The sequence below is a fragment of the Aplidium turbinatum genome, chromosome 17, assembly GCF_918807975.1.
Source record: "Aplidium turbinatum chromosome 17, kaAplTurb1.1, whole genome shotgun sequence".
NCBI lineage: Eukaryota > Metazoa > Chordata > Ascidiacea > Aplousobranchia > Polyclinidae > Aplidium > Aplidium turbinatum.
This window is the reverse complement of record NC_137488.1, coordinates 16,123,691-16,145,602: the sequence shown is the minus strand read 5'-3', so window position 1 is coordinate 16,145,602 and position 21,912 is coordinate 16,123,691. Positions and strand designations below refer to the sequence as shown.

The window sequence follows — 21,912 nt, the reverse complement described above, 5'->3', positions numbered from 1 at the left end:
GTGAAAATTGTCGGGAACAATAGGCTACTTCTATTTACTGTGGAATAGGTTTACTAAAGTGAGCAGTGTGTTTTAATTCGGAATGCTGCAAAATTTTCTTAGTTTTTGAAGGGCACAAAAATTCACACCCCTTGTATCTGTTGCTGAAAACTAGGGATTGCAGATCATAGCGATGCGAAACTTCATCCGCTTTTGGCTTATCCGCAACACTAGAAGGGTTACGTTTTTTTGTAATTTACAAAATATTTTACTTTTTATGGGTTATATAAGAAGAGTGAAGTTGGTTTTAAAGTAACTTAAGGTTTTTAGTTGAAAGCAAGCCAGCAGTAAAGCGTAAAAAAAATGTCAAATTGGCAATTGACCCTTCTAATGTTGAATGAACAACGGAGTTGCGCGTCCCGTAATGTACCGTCCCTACTGAAAACACACGATTTCATTGTAGGGTTTGGCTATTGACTCTCTAAGTCTTTAATTAAAAAAGGATAATTAAAAGAGATAATTTAGGCTTCTGTCTAGTCTAGGGGTATAGCCTAATTTCCTACAAAAATTAACACAAGTAAAATGGAATATTAAACATATTTTATTAACTTATTAATCAAAGTTACAATTTTGCTATTCGGGGAATTGACAAATATCTAACAAATTTAATTTATTGCAACGGGTGTCTGAAAAGCGACATTCTCCCGTCGTGAAATTTACCTTCTCTTCTAAAATTGTGCGGTCTGTTCGCTTTGCAAGTCTGTTTCTGAGTGTGAGCATTTTTCAATTCCCCGCTTCATAATATACCGGTAGAGCCTTTTCATCAATAATAGCTATCGAAAGAATCAAGGGAAAAGCAATAGTCGCATTAGAAATACAGATGTGTTGAGCTAGATTCTGTGTGAGTGGCGTTTGTTAACAGGAAGCGTGACCTAAGTTTCGTGTGAACTGAGCTTAGGTTTTGAATTTGCAGCGTTGAAATGCATTTTGCAATTCTGATAAATTTCAGTTAAATGTTAAAATATAAACTTGTTAGTTAAAAACATGGTACATGTTACACAATTCTCTCCTTACGGCAAAATAGCGGATAAATCATATTACAATAACTCGGTTATACAAGATGCAATAATATACAGGTGTGTGGTTATAAGATATTTTACATAGAAAATTGACAATTGTAGGCTAACAATTGCTAGGGGAAGACACATCACCCCCTCCTTTCGTGGAATGAGGAGATTGGACGCACATATAAGTTAACAAGTAGTCGATAACGGGATTGCAGGGGTAACAGTCGTTTATCATAAGAGATAAGGCGATGTCTTAAGTTCCTTGGGAGTCATTTTGGCTTAGTGGCTACGATATACAATAATTGCAGGACTGTAATAGGCTACAGTAATTGCGGTTGCAGGGGTAACACTCGTTTATCATAAGAGATAAGGCGATGTCGTAATTCCCTGGGAGCCTTTTGTCTTAGGCCATTTAGGCAAGACAGCAGTGGCTGGAATAATGGGATGGGTACAGTTTTACCTCTTGTCCAGGAGGGATGCAGTTTCACCTCATGCTCAGGAGGAACTATGGGTTGGGCAGCTGCTATGTTGCTGCGTCATTCTTAGTAAGCATTACGAATAGTTTTAAAAATAAAATACACAAATGTCGTAGGTTATATAGGCAGGTGAGTGTCCTTGATTGTTCATCCCCCGCGTCCCGGGAGATAGGCTTGACACTCATAGAAGCAACCATAATAAAGGTTGTGCTAGACGTAGCGTTCGTGAGAGTAATGTTTTTGAGGACAAGATATGCTATTGAGTTCAAGCAGTGTTGAGTTCGAGACTTTGACAGCAGTGCTGATGAGCAGTTCAGTTTATGTCTGTTAACGGATGATGGGCACGACATGAGGCCAGCTTGTAAATTCGCAAGCTGTAAAGCAGACGTCTTGAGCAGCTGAATGCTGGATAGACAGTGCAACTGTGGTGCACGTCGGTGTGTCGCAAGCAGCAGTGCTTCTTGTGTGAAGAAGGCTTGAGTGCGTAACAATGCAACTACTGTACACGGTATCTCAGTTTTGCGGAGGACATGGGTTTGACCGTGTTGAAAGATAACAATGCAGCTTCGGTGCATGTAGGTGGCAATGAGGTAAGCCGAGTTGACGTCATTAAGTAAAGGCATCTCTGAATAGAGGCATCTCACGTGGAGGTAAGTTGATGAGAGTCACCGTGTGGTGGCGATAAAGAACTCTGTCGTGTCATCCGTCGTAGTGCTGTCAGTTTCTCAATGTCTCTCGAGGTCTCTCGCATCTCGTCTTAGCAGCAACAATGTAGTGAGATGGCGCATCTGCAAAATTCGATACAGAGTAGCATCCGCAAGATAGCCTACATAATTACGGTATAATAAGTAAAGTACGTACACGATAGTATGCACAATAACAAAAAATACAGCATAAAATTGTTGAAACCACTAGGCGACATGATTTAATCATGGCGGCAGATGACAGCTTATGAGATTCTAGAAGCTGTTCAAGTGTGAGAACAGGCAGGAAAAATCGGTAGACTGTAAGTATGTAGGGGAGGTGTGGGACCAATGAACACCCATTTTTCTGATCCTTGTTAAACACTGAAAAAAATCCAAGAGCACTTTACTTATTTCACAAACGAAGCGTTATATGATGAATTTATTTTTAATCAAGAAAGAAATCTTTATTTTCCATTTTAGTCCTTAAAATAATATATTTGAAAAAACTAGGGACGGTACATTACGGGACGTGCAACTCCGTTGTTCCTTCAACATTAGAAGGGTCAATTGCCAATTTGACATTTTTTTACGCTTTACTGCAGGCTTGCTTTCAACTAAAAACCTTAAATTACTTTAAAACCAACTTAACTCTTCTTATATAACCCATAAAAAGTAAAATATTTTGTAAATTAGAAAAAAAACGTAACCCTTCTAGTGTTGCGGATAAGCCAAAAGCGGATGAAGTTTCGCATCCCTATGATCTACAATCCCTAGAAAAAACAAACAAATGTTCATTGGTCCCCACCCTGGTGGGATCAATGAACAAGGAGGTGGGGGACCTATGAACAAATACAAGCCAACGTCAAACTTACGCAAGTTAACACCAAACATTGGGATTTTACAATTAACAAATTAAAACATAATAAGGTACAAGCAACTGTTCTTATTTGGACAAACAAACTGTTCATTTCATGTTGAATTTTAACAGGTCCACGGGGAACCTCATAGCGTTGGCCAGTCTCTTGGTGTTGGAACACGAAGAGGGGTTGGGCAACACAGTAAGAACGTCTTCATTCGAAACGGATGCCAGGTCTTTTGTTTCTGGCAACATGAATCCATTTTTTACTTTCTTGTAGAAAGATACTTCAAAATCGTTATCGTCAATGGTCCCACCCGAAGCCTGTTCATTGGTCCCCTTGTCAGCCATGTTACATAAAATGAAGTCTATAGCTGTACCTGATAAACTTTATTCCTCTTCAATTTCTATAAGAAACTATGATTCTAATGTTATCCACCCAACACACTGAGAAGGCTTTTTAACTTACAGTCAGAAAGTAAGAAAACTTTTCCTGGCACCTCCAAATTTTACTTTTGCAGCACAAAACTAGAATAATTGGATTTTTTTCTCCTACTAATTGTCGACCAACTTGCAAAGTAACTCATATCTGCACATAGAGCAGACCGCAAAACCACGTGACAGTAACCAAGCGTATCCCTCACACACAAAAAAGAAAACGTTATTGTTCATTGATCCTAACCTGTTCATTGGTCCCACATCTCCCCTACAATGTGATACAATACAGGGGATGCAATGTCAGTGAATGAGCGAAGTCGTTGAGAACGAATAGCTTAGTTAACGTAGGCTAGGTGAAATGATGAGCACCAAACTTGTAATAAAATATAATGAAAAACAGGTGGTGATGCGATATCAGTGAATGAACAATGTCAGTGAGACATGGCGTAGCTTGAAGTACGATATGTAAAGGCGGTAAATAATAACATAGGATAAATGGGAATACTACGTAACATGACAGTGTCATGGCGTAGGCTTAGCTTACGGCTAATTAGGGTATATGTAACAGGAAACAGCAATGGTTCAATAGAACATACCGAGATAAAACTGTTAGGCCTAAAGCGGCTAGTATGTTTTTAGTGGTTAATCAACGTTTGAACGACGTTTGATGAAAGTTGCTGTTTTGTCCATCTCAGCGCTTCTGCATTATCAAGAGATAAAAGAAATTACATGGCCAAATGCCAACCAAGCTTGCACACAAAGTTCCATATTCAGGGCAAATAACTGATCATATACTGCAATTCCAAACAAAAGAAAACAGCGGCTAAAATGGCTAAACAAAGTTTCTCAAATCATGTTAGCTCCTAATAATTACACTGGTCCACAAAAAAAAATTTTTTTTTGATACAGAACATGAAAACAGGTGTTCTTAGCTGAATTTGGGGCGCTGATTTCAAATATGAAGTCAGATTTTCTCTATCACGTCACGTTTTTGAGATACCAACATGAACCAAATTTTGCTATTTTCAGCATATAGCAAAATTCGAGCGCTAAAACAATCATAAAAAGTCAATAAGGATAAAACAATTATCGACCATTCAACAAGAACGTGAACAATAAACAATCAAAAGCAGTCAACAGTAATGTAAACAGCAATGTAGGCCTAAACTTCAGTAGGTGATCAGGAGCATAGCCAGGGAGAGGGAGAGAGGCACCATTGTCCCGCCGAATTGTAAAAAGCTTTAAATTGTAAGTCTAATGTTCTGGGATCCGTTCTAAATATTGATGATTATGTCATCGTGACAAACAATAGATCAAATCTCGTCTCCCAAAACATTTTTCTGGCTACGCGCCTGTAGATGATCCAACATGAAAAACGACAGATTTAGAAATGCTTCAGACTCTTAGATTTTCTCTTGTAGGATGGGTTTTTGCATGAGCACTGTAAAAACCAGCAGTAATCACCAACCTTATTGGCATTGAATCGGCCTTGGTACCGGGATTCCATCACTGCAATATCCTGGTTGAACCTCTCCCCGTGTTCATCACTCACGTCTCCAAGATTAGATGGAAAAAAGTCAAGATGAGAGTGCAGAAAGTGAATTTTCAAAGACATGCGCGCTCCCAGTTCTATGTACGCTTTCAACATGTTGTCAATGATATCACTAAACTGCTCATGCCTAAAGTTTCCCAAAAAGTTGTTCACTACTGACTGGAATCCTACCCATGCTGCTAGCTCAAGAGGGTTTAGCCGTTCTTTGAAGCCACCATCGAGCAAAAGCTACCTGATTTCTGGTCCAATGAATATACCAGCCTTCAGCTTGGCATCGCTTTTGTTGGCCCCAAATTTTTCTTTCAAATATGCAAATCCATCTCCGTCTGAATCCATCGCTTTCACAAAATTCTTCATCAAGCCAAGCTTGATATGAAGCGGAGGCAGGTATATCATTTCAGGGTCAATCAAACATCTGTGCTTCACATTGTATTTACCGTTTGTTGGATTATCCCGTGGAGGCCAAACTTTTACAGGATAGTGATTGCTGTCCTGGCGACTGTCCCACAGGCATAAAAAACACATGTGCTTTGTATAGCCCAACTGCAATCCTAAGAGAAGAGATATGACTTTTAAATCTCCACAGATTTTCCATTTGTATACAAAATAATTTAGCAGTTTCAGAAGTACTTCCATTGTTTCATATGTTTCTTTCTTGCTAATGCTGTGTGCTAAAGGAAGAGACGACTGGTTGTTACCATTGTGCAACAACACAGCTTTCAAACTTGTTTTGCTGGAATCGATGAATAGCCTCCAGTCAACAGGATCGTGTTCACATCCTAGCTCTTGCACCAAACCATCTACATTCTTACAGTAACATATATCATCTTCAGTTGCAAAAAAGCGCGAAAGTTTCTTGCTGCGTTCACGAAAAAAAGAAATTGTGGTGCCTGAATCTAACAAATTCCACTGTTGTAATCTAGACTCCAAAAGTTCCGCTTTCTTTTTGGACAAAGACAGATCACGCACAAGGTCGTCCAAGCGATCCTGATTGATTAAGAGTGGTCTTCTTTCATCCAACAAAGATGCCTCCAGTTCCGTATCTATAATCTCCTCACTACTCACCGGTTCATCGCTCAATAAGAACTCCTCATCTCTAGCTGGAGGAAGCGGAATAGCAATATCAGTACCATGGATAACGGGTAGAAGAGCTGAAGGGCAAACTAGATATTCAATCTTAGACTTGTTTTTGCGTGAAAATCCTTTGATGTTGGTCATGCAAAAAGTAACAGTCTGAGTGATGGTTACTTTGCTCCCACCATATCATTGGCACAGCAAAAGGCATAGCCTTCCTTTTACCATCAAGCCATAACAGAAGGCCTGTTCTGCACCGATTGCAGCAAATATGTGGGGCCCAGCTCTTGTCTTGGTCACCGACTTGACATCCAAAGTAGTGCTTGTACGCAAACTTGACTCTGGTGGAGAGCTTCATAGTGTGGGAAAGTGGAGTGTATTCTCCGCATATGTAACAAAACTTGTCTGGATGGTTCAAGCAAGCTCGCCTTGACCTGCTTGGTCGAGAATTCATACTTTTTGCAGTCTCCATTACTGACTACGTTAGTAAAAAGTATACAATAACCTGAAAAGATACATTGTGAAAGTTATGCCTCCAAACACAATACTAAGCTTAACGAAATACATTAGCTGCGCATAACTGCAGCACAAACGCTGCAACAACCTCCTCAAAACCAATGATACAGTCACTTGATAGTAATGCCTAGTACTTAATGTAACCAGCTGTTTATTATGACAGATTATGATGTCACAAAAGCGAAAACCAAAGGTTATTATTACGTCATAATGTACCTTTATTGGAGACAATTAACTGTAGAAAAATTGTTTTTTTTGCTAAAAAACGAACAAAAGTGTAATTATCTTGAAATCCTGACGTGATAGGAAAATTCTGACTTCAGATTCGAGCTCAGCACACCTGAATTACCTAGAAAAGGTTGTTAGTCTAGCTTGTAAAATTTTCTTGTTGACCAGTGTTATAAAAAATGGGGGAACGATAGCAACCTCTATGGCGCAGGCGGCTTTGCATGATTTCCCCTATCCTTTGCCCCAGGCAGTTACACGAACTGATTGCTTCAGCTGAGAACGTGAGGGTAGCAAAGTGAATGACTCCTAGCCGGAGTAAAAAGACGCACAAAAATCACGAAAGGTTGCTTGGGAGCGAAACCACAACGCTTTGCAGAGCGGTGCTTGCACGTATACGAAGATTCTACTAACTACTCAACAGGTTATCAAGTATTCACAAGCAATTTAGTGCTTGCCAATGAAGCAACAAGCGTGATTGTTTTTAACATCACGCTTCATTGCACAGACCTGCGGAAAGGTCTATTGTGACGTGCATTTTAAATTGTCACATGCATTTATGACGTGCATTCGAAAGAAAAAAAGGAGTTGTCAGTTTTATTTATGGCACTTAACAGGGCTGTCTTTAAATGTAGCAAACCTAGCAAACCTCGCAAACGTAGCAAACGTAGCAAACCTCGCAAACGTAGCAAACCTCGCAAACCTAGCAAACCTCGCAAGCCACAAGGTTGCCAGATGGTATTTTTTTTAATTTTATTTTTTTTTATTTCTTGGCGTTTTATTTATCGAGTGCATTTTTTTTTAAAACCCTTTTGATTATGTTATTTGTTTAGTGTTGATGTCTTATTTTTATCAGTAAAAAGATATCAAAATCTCTGCTTTGTTGGTTATGGTCAGTTTTGATATAGGCTAAATACGTTTAAAGCAATGCCTTTGCGATCAACATTTGTGAGATGTTGAAACTTGAAAGGTAATATTAACACAATTTATATTTGGTAGTCAGACATTCGAGAATCAGTACTTAATCCCTTAGACCATGGTTGGGTGAGTTCACTAATCAGTGGTTCTCTAAAAACCGGGCTGCAGACGATAAATAAAACTTAACTTTTGCAGGTGACCGTAGTTCCTGGGCTACGCCGTGTGACACAAAAGGAAGAAGTTCCTAATGACAAATTTTTGTGTGTGTTTAGAATGTAAGGAATATTTTGTAAACGAAAGCGGTTTTTCCAAAAGTTTTGGTCATTTGAAGTGTGTTTAAAATGCCTATATGCTTTGGCTCCTTTTTGGGCTACGGTACTTGCAAAAAAAATTGGTTTGAAATGTGTTTTTAGCTGGGTAATTTTGTGGAATCTGGCAACTTTACAAAGTTTGCTTCTTTAAATATAGCAAACCTAGCAAACCCGCAAATCTTGAGAAAGGTTTCTACAATTGATGGCCGATGAGGTTTTCAACTGTTCATAGTTTGCACCAAATAGATAGGCCTAGACTACAGACAACCTTATCATTACTTGCTGCTAGTCTAAATCTATCTTCTTAGGGAGACTATGAAAACCTATTGCGGTAGGCTTTCAAATGCAGAAACCTTCTCAAGCTTTGCGAGGAATTCGGAGTTTGCGACATTTAAAGACGCCCGCTGAGAAAACCTCATAACACAAAAAATATTTTCCCGTAATTGTACAAACGTACAAACCTTGTGAAGTTTGCGAGATTTGCTAGGTTTGCTACATTTAAAGAAGCAAACCTTGCAGAGTTGCCAGATTCCACAAAATTACCCAGCCAAAACACGTTTCAGACCAATCCCAAAAACAAACCATTTTTTTGCAAGTAGCCCAAAAAAGAGCCAAAGCATATAGGTATTTTAAACACACTTCAAATGACCAAACCTTGGAAAAACCGGTTTCGTTCACAAAATATCCTTTACTTTCTAAACACACACAAAAACTTGTCATTAGGCATTTATTCGTTTTGTGTCACACTGCGTAGCCCAGGGCTGGAACTACGGTCGTCTGCAAAAGTTAAGTTTTATTTATCGTCTGCAGCCCGGTTTTTAGAAAACCAGTAATTAGTGAACTCACCCAAGCATGGTCTAACTAAGGGATGGAGTACTGATTCTCGAATGTCTGACTACCAAATATTGCGTTAATATTAACTTGCAATAGGCTATCTCACAAATGTTGATCGCAAAGGCATTGCTTTAAATGTATTTATATCAAAACTAACCATAACCAACAAAGCAGAGATTTTGATATCTTTTTATAGATGAGAATAGAACTTCTGCAACATCAACACTAAACAAGTAACTTGTTCAAAAGGGTTTTAAAAAACATGCACCCGATAAATAAAAAGCCAAGAAATTTAAAAGAATACAATAAAAAATACCATCTGGCAACCTTGTGGTTTGCGAGGTTTGCGAGGTTTGCTACATTTAAAGACAGCCCTTAACAGTTTCAGCTTTGCGTGTAAACACTAAACAGTATTTGCGGCTTACATTAATTTTTTAACACTATCACGTGCGGCTTACAATCAAGTAAATACGGTAGGCCTATATACAGTAGAACTCGGTTAATCCGGATTCGGTTAATCCGGATCTTCGCCTAATCCGGATGAAATTGGAAGTACAAATGATTTGTAATCTTTTTCTTAAGAAACAGCTTCGGATTATCCGGATTATTTAATCCGGATCTTCGCCTATTCCGGACAAAAGTTGCGCTTTCTCTATAGCTTTATCCGGATTTTCCAGACAGCTTTGCCATTTTATGCTAAAACGTAACGTGGCTTATTGCGAGAAATTTCTTATCTCATGTTCCGTTGATGTGACGCAATAAATTATTGCGGATTTCTTCTTTTCATGAACAGAAATCCCTCCTAACGCAAAATTCGTGCGCAAATGCCCAAGCTCGTACTGTAACTTGAAAAGATGTCGGTGGAATTTTCGGCGGTATGTCGGTGATGTTTTTCCAATAGAAGACTTTGTTTGACTTTTTGTAAGTTTTCCAAAGAAACTCGTCTTCCGTAACTGTTTTCAAAAGTTTTGAGTGACTACAAATTATTCCGACACGCATGTCTGAAGATATAACTTTTGCCAGTGTGTTCTTGCGTTCAGGGCCGGATTTAGCTGATGGGGGGCCCGGGGCACTTTTAGATCGGGGGGCCCCCGTGCAAAAAAAATTTTTAAGCCTACGGCGCGAAAAACCATCTCTACGTCTACAGTAGCATCAGTCCAGTACTGCACAGCATTTTGCAGAAACTTTAAAGGCCAAAAGGGAAAAAATAACACAAAATCACATTTTTTTCCACATAGGGGGGCCCTTCAAAAGTCGGGGGGCCCGGGGCAACTGCCCCCTCTGCCCCCCCCTAAATCCGGGCCTGCTTGCGTTAGACGCAGAGTCTACAAATACAATCGTTTTACATGCATAGGCTACTGCATTTCAAAAGAATTCTATCGCTAATATGGTGATCGCGCGTCTCGGAATTGACAGATGACCACACTAATGCGTTCAATTTCGGTGATTTTTACCGATACCCTTCTATCTAGGTAACGTCAGGCTTGATAAAAACCGTCATCGGTTAATCCGGATCTTCGCCTAATCCGGATGGAATCGCCGGTCAAATCGAATCCGGATTAACCGAGTTCTACTGTAGTTATGTCGCATTAGAAATACAGATGTGTTGAGCTAGATTCTGTGTGAGTGGCGTTTGTTAACAGGAAGCGTGACCTAAGTTTCGTGTGAACTGAGCTTAGGTTTTAAATTTGCAGCGTTGAAATGCATTTTGCAATTCTGATAAATTTCAGTTAAATTTTAAAATATAAATTTGTTAGTTAAAAACATGGTACATCTACACCGCTGCTTAGGTCAATGAAATGAGAAAGCGAAATTGTTTGCAAAAATAGCCTACATGCTTTTTGCTTGGGGGGAGAGGGAACGTAGCCTAGCCTATGTAAGGATCTAGCAGTGGCGTATCCTGGTTGGTTGAGAAAGGGAAGCAATGAAACTCGTGGGGGAATAGAGCGTGCCTAAGGCACGTGTTTTCTAGGGGGGTCCGGGGGCATGCTCCCCCGGAAAATTTTTGCAAAATTACACTCAAATAATGAATTATACTGCTTTCTGGAAACACTTTTAGGGTAATTTTTGTATGAAATTTATTAGCAGATAAACAGCTATTAACTTATTAAAGGTAGCTCTTACACACGAACGGGCAAAGGGCAAAAAATGCGACTATAATTAGAGAACACCAAAAACTCAGCTACAAAGTCAAGTCTAGCTTAGACCTCACATATCATGTCTTATTCCAAAGTCTATCTAGCCAGGATAACAGTGTAAAGCCAACATTTGGCTCAAACTTTTGCTTACAAGGCCGATATTATAACCATAACAGTGCCCTAGATTTTCTCATTACATAGCTCACTGGCACAACATCCAACAGAGCAGAGTTGCCAGACTATGAAAAAGTCTTAAAGTCAAAATAATACAAAGAAAAGGCCAAAACAAAGAAAATATTAGACAAAAAAGGTCAAATGGATATATTTACCAGTTTCTATCAAAAATAATAAAATTTACATATATATTTTATAACTTGTAGTGGATTTTAATAAATTGTAGCAAAAATAATTCTGAAAGTAGCCCAAAAAATAGCAAGTTAGCCTATAAAAGTAGCGGATGAGTTTTGATCCGCCACATTACGAGTATTAAACAAGTATAGAACATGTATTGAACAATGTTGAATATGGTTTCATCTGGTAAGGTTACAATATTAGAGACATAGGCTATTGATTATTATGCATTTTGAAGAGTTATTTGAAAAAAAAACTAATTCGCGGAATTTGGCTAATCTGGCAACCCCGCGACTGGAAGCATTTTTTAAATCGCTTCCAGCGATTAGTTAAAAGAAACCTAAATTGCGAAAACTTTGCGCTGCTTTTTTCCTTTCTTTCAAACTTGTTTCTTCTTATTGCAAAAACGAGAGCAACGGATGCAATACGAATCTTCGCTTCCGTTGGCTTCCAACTTTTTTAAAATTAAAACGGAGTTAAAATCATACGGGGGGCATGAGTTAAAAACCGTTCTAAATCGCATTTAGGTAAAGAAATTACGAAATTGTTTTACTGAAAAATATCAGCTTCTCTTTTTTCAATTTTGACAGGGGAAGCAATGCTTCCCTTGCTTCCATTGAGGATACGCCCCTGGGATCTAGGCTGGTTTAATGAACAATTCTTGTCCTAGCTCTCGACTACAACTCACTAAGTCTACTAACAGACCATGATTGAGCTTATTGTATTGCTTCACAGTATTTTCATCCGTATTCAAGAGCACCGTAGTCCGCAGGTTACCATTAAATAACGTTAGTTTCGAATCTCTCGCCGTTTGTCGACGAACAGAAAAAGGCATTACGTTGTGATAGTGTAGCCTACACTTGATCAGTGTGGTCACTACATGTGACCAACTTCCCCTGCATCTACTGCTAAATATTTGTACTCAAACAAAGAGCATAGTGTGGCCCTAGATTTTATGATTAGCCTACAATGACACGTTTCTATTGTCATGATTTATTAAAGGTCAAACACGGAAAAACAAAATTCTAATGGTAGCCTACAGTAATAATTTCAGAGAATCGACACTTGCAAGCAACACAGACCTCTGCTTTGTTAGCACGTCTTGTTTTCGCTATGATTATGAGAAATAAAAAAAGAAAACAATTGAACTTAAAAGAATGTAGTTTATTTTGAACATATCTTCATAAGATCATGCACCATTTGTCCAATCCCATCGAATATCTCATGCAAATCTGTGTTGCACATGTAGGCTGGAGTGGTCACGACTTTGTTTTTGGCATCCACATGAGACTCGTAGTCAGACAACAGAGTTAAGGAAATTGTTACAATTTTTTGTAAACGAAGATCGCTGACAGGCTTACCTTATTACTATGATTAGGCCTAACTGAATGGGCTCTATGGTTAAAATTTTTCTAAATAGAGGTCAAATTCTAATTAACTCGGGTCTGTTTTAATTGACCTTTATAGAAATCAAATGTTTTTAAGATGCATTGTAAAGTTTCGGTTTAAAGTTTTTATAAACTGCCCTTATCTTATAAAAAATTTGAAATTTTTGTTCTAGGCTTGCAACGCGCAAATTTGAATCTAATACACTTAGTTCTATGACAACATTGAAAAAAATGTTTACCAAAACTTTGACTAAGATCTATTTATCGAGCACCTAAAACTTAATAACAAAGTTCTCATCATGGTTGTTGTGCAGGGCAAAACTTAGTCTATACATAAATTACATATGGTTACTTTCAACTAAATTACATATGGTTAATTTTGTGGCAAAAAAGGATATTGTTACACCTTTAATGGCGTGTTTTGCTCCACATTTCTCAATACCAGCAGCCGTTCCAGCGTACGGCCATTTTCCATTTTCTTCTTCAGAATTACCCACAGTAACCTCCACACCAGGGATGCACTTTGCAGCCAACACCGGTGCAATACAAGTCAGTCTGTTAAAAAGAAAAAGTAATCAGTCAAATGCAGCGACAAACCTGCCTCAGACGACAAAGGTAAGAGCTGTGGTGTCACTTCAGGTTTGTGCTGAGGGGAAAGTCAGCAAAAGATGTTTTTTGTGCACATCTTGTAGCAATCCAAAATCATGCTAGGAGTTGGATAGTCAAAATAATTAGAATGTTCGTTAGGCAGACAGAATTCCATCAGACAGCCAGTTAACATTTGAAACCTCAATAAAACCACTATTTACACGAAAATATATATTACCACAATCTAGTTATTACTATCTGAATCCTTTAGTAATAACTTATAGTAATAACTATATTTGATTTAATTCGCTCTGCTTTGCCTTTTTGCTTAGCATTGAGCACTTTTTGTAGTATTAATTAATAGTTTTCGTTGTTTTATTACCACAATCTTATATTGCACTTTCTCTCAAGAAACAAGTCTACGATCAATGCATCCTTCCAACCGCTACATATGGTGCAGAAACTTGGAACCTTACAAAGAAATTAACACTTAAACTAAGAACTAAGCAGAGAGCACATGAACGAATCATGATGGGTTTAACATGGCGAGATAAAAAGACTGCCGAATGGATCAGAAATCAAACGAAATTACGAGATATATTAAGCACAATCAAGAAACTAAAATGGTCGTGGGCAGGTCATAGCAAGATATCAGGACAATAGATGGACTAAAAAATTAACAACATGGACACCACGAGAAACCAAAAGAAAGAAAGGAAAACCAAAAGTAAGATGGAGGGACGACATTGACAAACAATGCAATACAACCAATTGGTACCAACTAGCACATAATCATGTAAATTGGCATGAAAAGGGGAAGGCTTACGCTCTGCAGTGGGCTCTCACAGGCTGAAAATGATGATGATGATGATATTGCACTGCATTGAACGCATGCGTTTGACACCAAATGGAAGCAAGCTTAATTGTGTTCTCAATGAAGTTCTGTAGTTAACATAAGAGTTGCTGCATAGTCAAACGTAAAAATGGCTAAGTGCATCACGCAAGGCTGCAGTCACACGGAGCCGATACGTACGTGGTAACAATTGAAGTGCTGCCTTACTGTGGCGCATGGTGATTTAGCCGAAATTCCGAGAAAGCTGCATTTCGTTTGGTGTTTCGTAGTCATATGTTATCATGTTAGATTTATATGTTTAATAAGGCTTAAAAACAGCGTTTTGTACATAACTCTTTTCATTGTTTTGCTTTCAATTTAGTAGGCAAGTGCTTTCCATTTACAGAGTTTGAATTAAACAATAAAAAATATACAATAAATGTAATGCGTTACAATATAGGGTCTGCTACTATTCGGTGAGTCCGATTCGGTGAGTTCCTAACCTCTAACCCTAAAACGGCAATGATAATTAGGCTACGGTACCCGATAATTAAAAAAAAAAAAATTAAAAAAATCCCCCGTTAAGGGATCGAACTCACCGAATCGGACTCACCGAAACCGGCCATTCCGTACAATATACCCAGACACAAATTCCAATTAAAACAAGTATAATATAATAAAAAACTTATAAAACGTTTATCATAAGGTGATGTCTCATGTGGAGATTGCGGCTTACTTAGTGTTACCTTTTCTTCAGCTACAAGGCATTCTCAAGCCTACCACTCAGCAACATGGAAAATTTATGACAATCACTTTAGAAATAATTGTGTAAATAACAACTTACTACTGAATATTAGGTCCAGTGACCATTACTGACCAATGTATAAATAATAGTAATAATAACAAATAAAATATACTGTGCTGTCGCAACTACAAAGCACCAGTAAAATACACTTTTTTCGAGATAGCATCTAAATCTAAAGTATCAAACACGCGGCCGGCAATGCGTTTTTGAACTTTCAAATATAATTAACAATTGATGATGATGACGTAACACATATTTTTTAGATTTAAAACGGTAAAATTCACTCTAAAATTATTCAAAAAATCTGAAAACGTCTGTCAAACTTTCCACGACTTTTAAGCGCTGCTGCTGCTGCGCCATTTCATTGCGTGTAAGAAACTGGTATTGTTCACTTCTTGTGCTTTATACAGTGTTTTTCCATTTCTTTGTTCTTACTGTCTCATTTGTTGCGTTTTTACTGTGTTATTTTTGAATTTTTAGTGCATATTGCGGCTCTCGGGTTAATTTACTACTATTCATTTGGCCTCCAGAGCAATTTGAGTTTGACCCTTGACCTAAATAATCAGGTGCCACAGTGTGGCAGCATCTAAAACACAGAGCGCATCAGTATGTATAAGCGCTTACCTGACATGCGCCTAAATGTCGTGGACCTCAATTAAACTTGCCCTGTATTGAAACAACATGCATCTCTTGTGTACAAACAGGAATAACACTTTCACTTACCCAATAGGCTTTTTTTCATGATGAAATGCTTTGATCACTCTTTCAACGTCAGAGTTTAAAGTGCACTTTTCATTATCAACAGCCCAAGTGCTTAAGTTTTTAGCTGCTCCAAAACCACCCGGAAATACAACACCATCAAAATCAGATGATTTCAACCTGAACACAATGTATATTGTATATGAAACTATTACAGTCATAAAAATATTATCATGCACAGTACGTGATACAGTACATCAATTGCTGGTAATTTAAAATTTACATTATACCAAATAGTTGTTAACCAGCCATGGCCAATCCAGTATTGGACAGTTTATTGTAAACCTGGAACAGGGGCGTCCAAAGTTTGCCCCGCGGACCAACTTCGGCCCCACTGCCTTTTGTATGGCCCGCGGCTATTTCTACAAATGTAATCTCTCTGTAGGAGTGTAGGTATCATAGCTAAGCTGATACAGCCCTCGATGTACAATGATGTTTCAGTTTGATCGATCTCATGCGTCTTGCCAAATTTTAGTAGGGTTTTTGATATGTGGTTGAAAATTGTGCAAAATGTGAAGCTTTGAGCTCCTCTTGACCGTTTTCCTAGTATTTTTCCACTTAAAGATAAATCTTCAAGTTTGCCTTTTCTTATGTGACCCAAGAACTTCAGCTGTCGCATTTCTAAAGATCTCATTATCTGCTGCTCCCGGCCCAATGTAATATGGTCCATTGATAACAAAATTTCTTTATAGTTTACAAAACAAAACCCTTTGAATTATCAATTTAACATCTTGTGTGAGGTAGATTGCTCTACACTACACAATCACATAGCATCCCGGAAACGGAAGAGAGTGCACTTTGAATTTATCGAGTTGTGACAGTTCATTAAGAAATCAATATCACCTTCTCTCCCTTTATGGCTATTACAGGAGCCTGGAAAGGACAAGATTTCCTTTGATGATACGTAATGCTAAACAAATAATGAGTTTCTTCGGCTCAAGATTTGGGTCGTATGTATGTGAGCAAATGTTCACATATGTTCACACAACGTTTTCTTTGTTGACACTAAAAAATAACAAGCTAAGACCAAGATGATCGGCAGTCATCTGTACAATGCTCTTCACCTTGCAACCACCAGCCTAACTCCGGATTTGCCAACTAGCATGTGTGCCTAGGTGCAGCATCACTGCCCCTACCAAGTCATACTGTTGATTAAATGTATGTGCCATGTCCGTTAGCAAAATAAATAGGAAGGGAAGTCAGAATGCATAGCCCACAAATATTGATATGTTAACATCACTGCATGAGAAAGGAGTCTTAGTCTTAGAGCTTTTCCTTTAGTGACTGGTCAGGACTTTGGTGTATTCTTCTGAATAATAAAGCTTTGGTAGAGAGTTGGCTTTGTTGAACCATAGCCTAGCCTTAGAGAAATAAAACAGAGTAACCTTAGCGGGTTTAACATACTTTTTTTACACACAAAAATATAACATAATTAAAATAACCTCAAACGTTTTCGACACAGACGTGTGTCCTCATCAGGAACTAAATCTGCAATTAACATAAAATGAAAAATCAGAAGATAAATTTGACTTGCACTATAACTGTAAAGACTAACGACACTCTGGACTGAAAAGCACAAACTGAAACAAATGATACAAGAATGATTACGAGTAAATTATGCGGTGGGAAACTGATCACATGAGGTGTAAACTATAGGCATTGGACAAACAATTAGAACACACACAAAAGGAACGATGAGCCACAGGAGAATAACTGCCGGTTGAGAGATGGATTGTTCTGTTTGATTCTTAAGGCTTCCATGATCTTAGTCTGAAAATCAGATCTGTCTCGAGAGATGATTTTAAATTGGTCGATAGAGACATTGTCAGTGCACGACACGTTTCACAAGAGGCGATGTGCACTTTAATTGCACTTTTAGTTGTTAGGTTTGGGTTTAAGTGCTCCCAGAGTCCCCGGCCCTTGTCAATCTTCTGAATAACCCTCAAAAAAGAAAAGATTGGACACCCTGTTGTAAACAAATACTGAAACCGCATCTTTTCCATGCAATCATTGTAAAGCCACATTCCAAATCTGTTTAACCTTAATAGAAGTTGTCTGGTATAAGAGATTATTATTATTAACCAGAAACTGATTAATGAACACCAAAAGCAAAGCAAACCGTAATAGAACAAAACAAACACAGAGTGAACGCTGCTGGAAAGTAGCCTACTGGTTTTAGGCATCACTGCGTTGTCAATTAAACTAAGCGGATATCAAGTTGCGTTTTTTAACTCTGATTCTTGCTACTTTATTCATTTCGTCAGTATGTGTTTGTGTTGTGCCATTGTTGCTGAGCATGTTATCTTTACCTGTTTCAGCCCTCTTAATAAAGTCAGTCGTGCTGACTGACGAAACGTCGGCAATAAAAGCTAGGTATCATCTTTAACATCAGGAGGTAACCAAGTCCAAGACAACAGAAAAACGCGAGTCACTTTAATTAAGAATAAAACAACATAGAAAAAACAAACTATTTGTGTGTTAATTGTAAAAAAATAAGTGAAAACAAAAATATCATACTCTGAAAGTGGTTTTATATTTCCACGAGCAATTCTTGCAGATTCAACAAGCACATTTCTGGAAGGTTGCATTTCCTCACCTTTAGTATGGTCGATCACATGCATTTGTTCTATGTTTGGTGCAAACATAGAAATGCTTGCCTTAGCTCGACTCAAATGAACAAGACAACTGGAAATAATATTATAAATTATATAAAAACGTAATCTTAGTAAGTAGCATTCAAGTTGATAACCAAATGAGTAGGCCAAGTCACATCACTTGAAAAAAACAAACCAAATTATATTGACATTTGATCAATCAATCAATACAGTTTATTTTGGCATAGCTCCACATTCATTTTAATGTACAAATAACAGAAAATATAATATACAGTAGAACTTTTATTGATATGGAAGCTACACCATGGGGGCACTAAAAAAAACATGCAGTTATCTAAGTCAAGGTGCCCTCACATGGATTGTATAAATATATAAAAAATGTAGAAAAAGTATAATAAGTATGGAAAAATAAAAAAAGGAAAAAAAACTAGTTGTCAACAATAGTAAAATCTAGTTATCACCAACAATCCAACATAAGTATCGATTAGACGAGGGCAAGTGCACCTCGACTCTAAGATAGAAGGGGATGAGATATGTCTGATCCTTTTAGCTTTTTGTTAATATTAAGAACTTTGTCAGAAAACTGTCAGGTTTTGATCTGTTTACGTGAATGCACAAGCTACCTTTGCTCAAATTTCAAAAAGTTTATTATACGGACGTATACCACTATAAGCGTTTAGGCTAGAAACTGGCAACTTTCAGAAATTGCTTTTAAAATTAGCTGGCACTTCTCGCCCCCCTGGAATTGGCTTACATCACTAAAAAATCGATCCCAATGGCAAAGTGCACAAACAATTGTAATAAACAAATGTTTTCATACGCTGAGGCTTCATGAACTTCTGATCCATCATAAACACCACAACCAGACAACACCTATAAAAGTAATGACGTTAAAGTTAATTTATATATATAATAATGTACTCGGTTGCGCCTCTGCAATCTATATCATACAGCTGCACTGACACTGTCTGCTTTATAAAGCTCTAAGGAGCAACGCATATCTATAGTATCTAACACACATTGTTATTGTTATATCTCTTTTGACTGGCATTAATTAATATTCGAAAAATGGAAGTAAAAAACACTTTATGTATATTTATAACTTAAAGATGGATAAAATAGGATGCAACCTAATTCGTACCATGAACAATTCGTACCGTCAGTTCATACCTTGAAAAGATCAAGAGAAAAAATTAAAAAAGCCGAAGTCGCTGATTGCAGTTTCCGCAAACATATTAAAAGGGTTTGGGTACTGGAGTATCGGTATCCGCAAACAAACAAACTGAAAAGATCGAGAGAAAAAAATAGAACATCGCTGATCGCAGTTTCAGTTTTTCCACAAACATTTTAAAAGGGTTAGGGTTAGTTAGGGTATCGGAATATCGGTTAGGTATCGGTATCCGCAAACAAACAAACTGAAAAGATGGAGAGAAAAAATAGAACATCGCTGATCGCAGTTTCCGTTTTTCCGCAAACATTTTAAAATTTCCGGTAATGATCCTTAGAGTTTACCGAAGTTGCTGATCGTAGTTTCCGCAAACATTTTAAAAGGGCTAGGGTGTTTCCGCAAACAAATGACAAAAATGAACAAAAACAACTGTCAAGTTTGGTGATAATAGTACACAATGCATTAATATTTGGACTACCACAACATTTGTTAAAACACATTAAAAGCAAAGCACAAGAAATAAAAAACTAGATTTATAGTTTCTAAGAATCTTTTCATATTTTTTATCATAAAACCACCGTAAAACTTTTGCAAGTATCAACAATCAACATGCTCATTTAGGCCAGTTGAAAGTTTAGTAGGCTAATATTATACAATAATAATTACCGGTAAAATTTTAAGCTACAAAAAAGGCAATTGTGACATTTTTAAAACAAAATTCATAGATGTTAATAAGCAAAGATAACTTGCTTTATTTTGCAAAAAATATCACTTGATAGAGACTAGTGTGATTGTGGAAATTTATGTGCTGACAATGAAAAGGCCTCTTTGAAAGCTTAATCCTGACAGTTTTGCATACTTGTAGAGGTTTTAATAGATTGACACAAACTGGTCACTTAGATTGGCTGAATGACGTTTCTAGTAGAAGTGTTGTCTGTGAATTATTTCATCCACTAGATGCCACTGAATAAAGCTGTCCTTGAAGTGTATTACCGTACTCAAGTGCACATCTCCTGCAGAGTTAATCCAACAATGCTTGATCTTTCATTTTGCTTATGCAGAAAGTCGAAAGCTTAACCAACTGACGTATGGTGGTGGACAATTACTTTTGTACGGTACTTAAAAACTCTTAACAGCTTTCGTTCAATGTTGTTACTGTACTGAAACATATCAATGCTGAATTTTTAAATCCTAATTTGATGAAGCAATGATGCAAAGTGAAGTAGGCTACATTAGTACAAAAGCTGAACAAAAAAAGCTACTTACCACAGCAATTTTTGAGCTCATAGCCAAAGAACCAATATAAATCTTTGCTGAAGAAATAATAAATGGCTGAGTGAAAAGTCTTGAAAAAACAAATTTTCTTGTATTTCTAAGCATTGAAAAAATATTTCACTCTTTTCAATTTTTATAATAGAAATATAATGTAGGTATATACCATAGTCTACTCTAGATCAACAAATCTGGAATAATTTGGTGATGCGTTAGATACCGGTACGGTACGAACGTTCTCCAACAATTCTAATTTCTTAGTGAAGTCTGTGAAGCCCAGTGTTGCCATCTAGGTTTTTTTTTAAATGAACTAGATCAGTGTTTCTCAAACTTTTTTAGTCTATCGCCCCCTTTTCGTTATTGAAATAAAATTTCGCCCCCCTAATTCTGTTAAGTAAAATAAACATTGATAATACAGTGACAGATAAACTTAGTTTTGGGAATTTAATCAACGAAATTGACAGTAACATGATAATGTTCAATGGGATGGATGAGCTTGGCGACTTTTACAGAGTTTTGAAATGTTTGACGACATCTTCGTAAGATAGAGTCGAAGATCATCACATTTATGAACTAGCAAGTGATTTCTTTGCTTTGAAAGCATCAATGTCACAGCCGAAAACCCGTTTTAAACCATATATGAAGTAGGAAACGACAAAATCCACATTCTAGCTTCTTTCCAGAGAAGCTCATATTGGCCAGCAACCCGGCACCAAAACAAATCGTATCGATCATTTCTGAATTTCACTCTTGACTCATCATCTGTTTGCATATCAATGAACTGCTCTTGAAGTTCCACTTCTACAGTATGTCTGTAGGTTCGGTAGAAAATGGTTGTAGCCTACCACCCAGTTTGGAACATGGAGGTTCACGAGATCTGCAAAGCGAAGTTTCATGTCTCTATGAAACATGTCTAAATGTGAGCAGTATTTTTTCCGTTGTTTTTCTGTAATAACATTCTCGCTCAAATTGGGAAACTGAATTTCGAAAGATGACCTGCAGACATTTTGAGTGCAAGACATTTTGACCTGCGCTTTTATCTTGTTGTTGACGCATTTTATCAC

General features: G+C 37.5%; 1 protein-coding gene across 1 annotated transcript; it reads right to left on the bottom strand.

Moving 5' to 3' along the window:
- Positions 1-12,404: 12,404 nt before the first annotated feature.
- Positions 12,405-21,063, bottom strand: LOC145786580 (glutamine amidotransferase-like class 1 domain-containing protein 3, mitochondrial). Its single transcript, XM_082598262.1, has 6 exons — positions 20,843-21,063; positions 19,229-19,281; positions 18,311-18,478; positions 15,758-15,913; positions 13,208-13,364; positions 12,405-12,714 (listed from the first exon to the last, which is right to left on the bottom strand). Exons 1-6 carry the CDS (start codon positions 20,954-20,956, stop codon positions 12,586-12,588), a joined length of 777 nt encoding a protein of 258 aa, XP_082454388.1. The 5' UTR covers positions 20,957-21,063; the 3' UTR covers positions 12,405-12,585.
- Between the last annotated feature and the right edge of the window lie 849 nt (positions 21,064-21,912).

Coding starts and splice junctions, on each gene's coding strand:
- LOC145786580 (XM_082598262.1), bottom strand. CDS start 20,956: ATGCTTAGAAATACAAGAAAATTTGTTTTTTCAAGACTTTTCACTCAG. Junction 15,914..18,310: donor AATATAAAACCACTTTCAGA/GTATGATATTTT, acceptor CATTGTGTTCAG/GTTGAAATCATCTGATTTTG. Junction 12,715..13,207: donor ACGCCATTAAAGGTGTAACA/ATATCCTTTTTT, acceptor TTGTCTGACTAC/GAGTCTCATGTGGATGCCAA.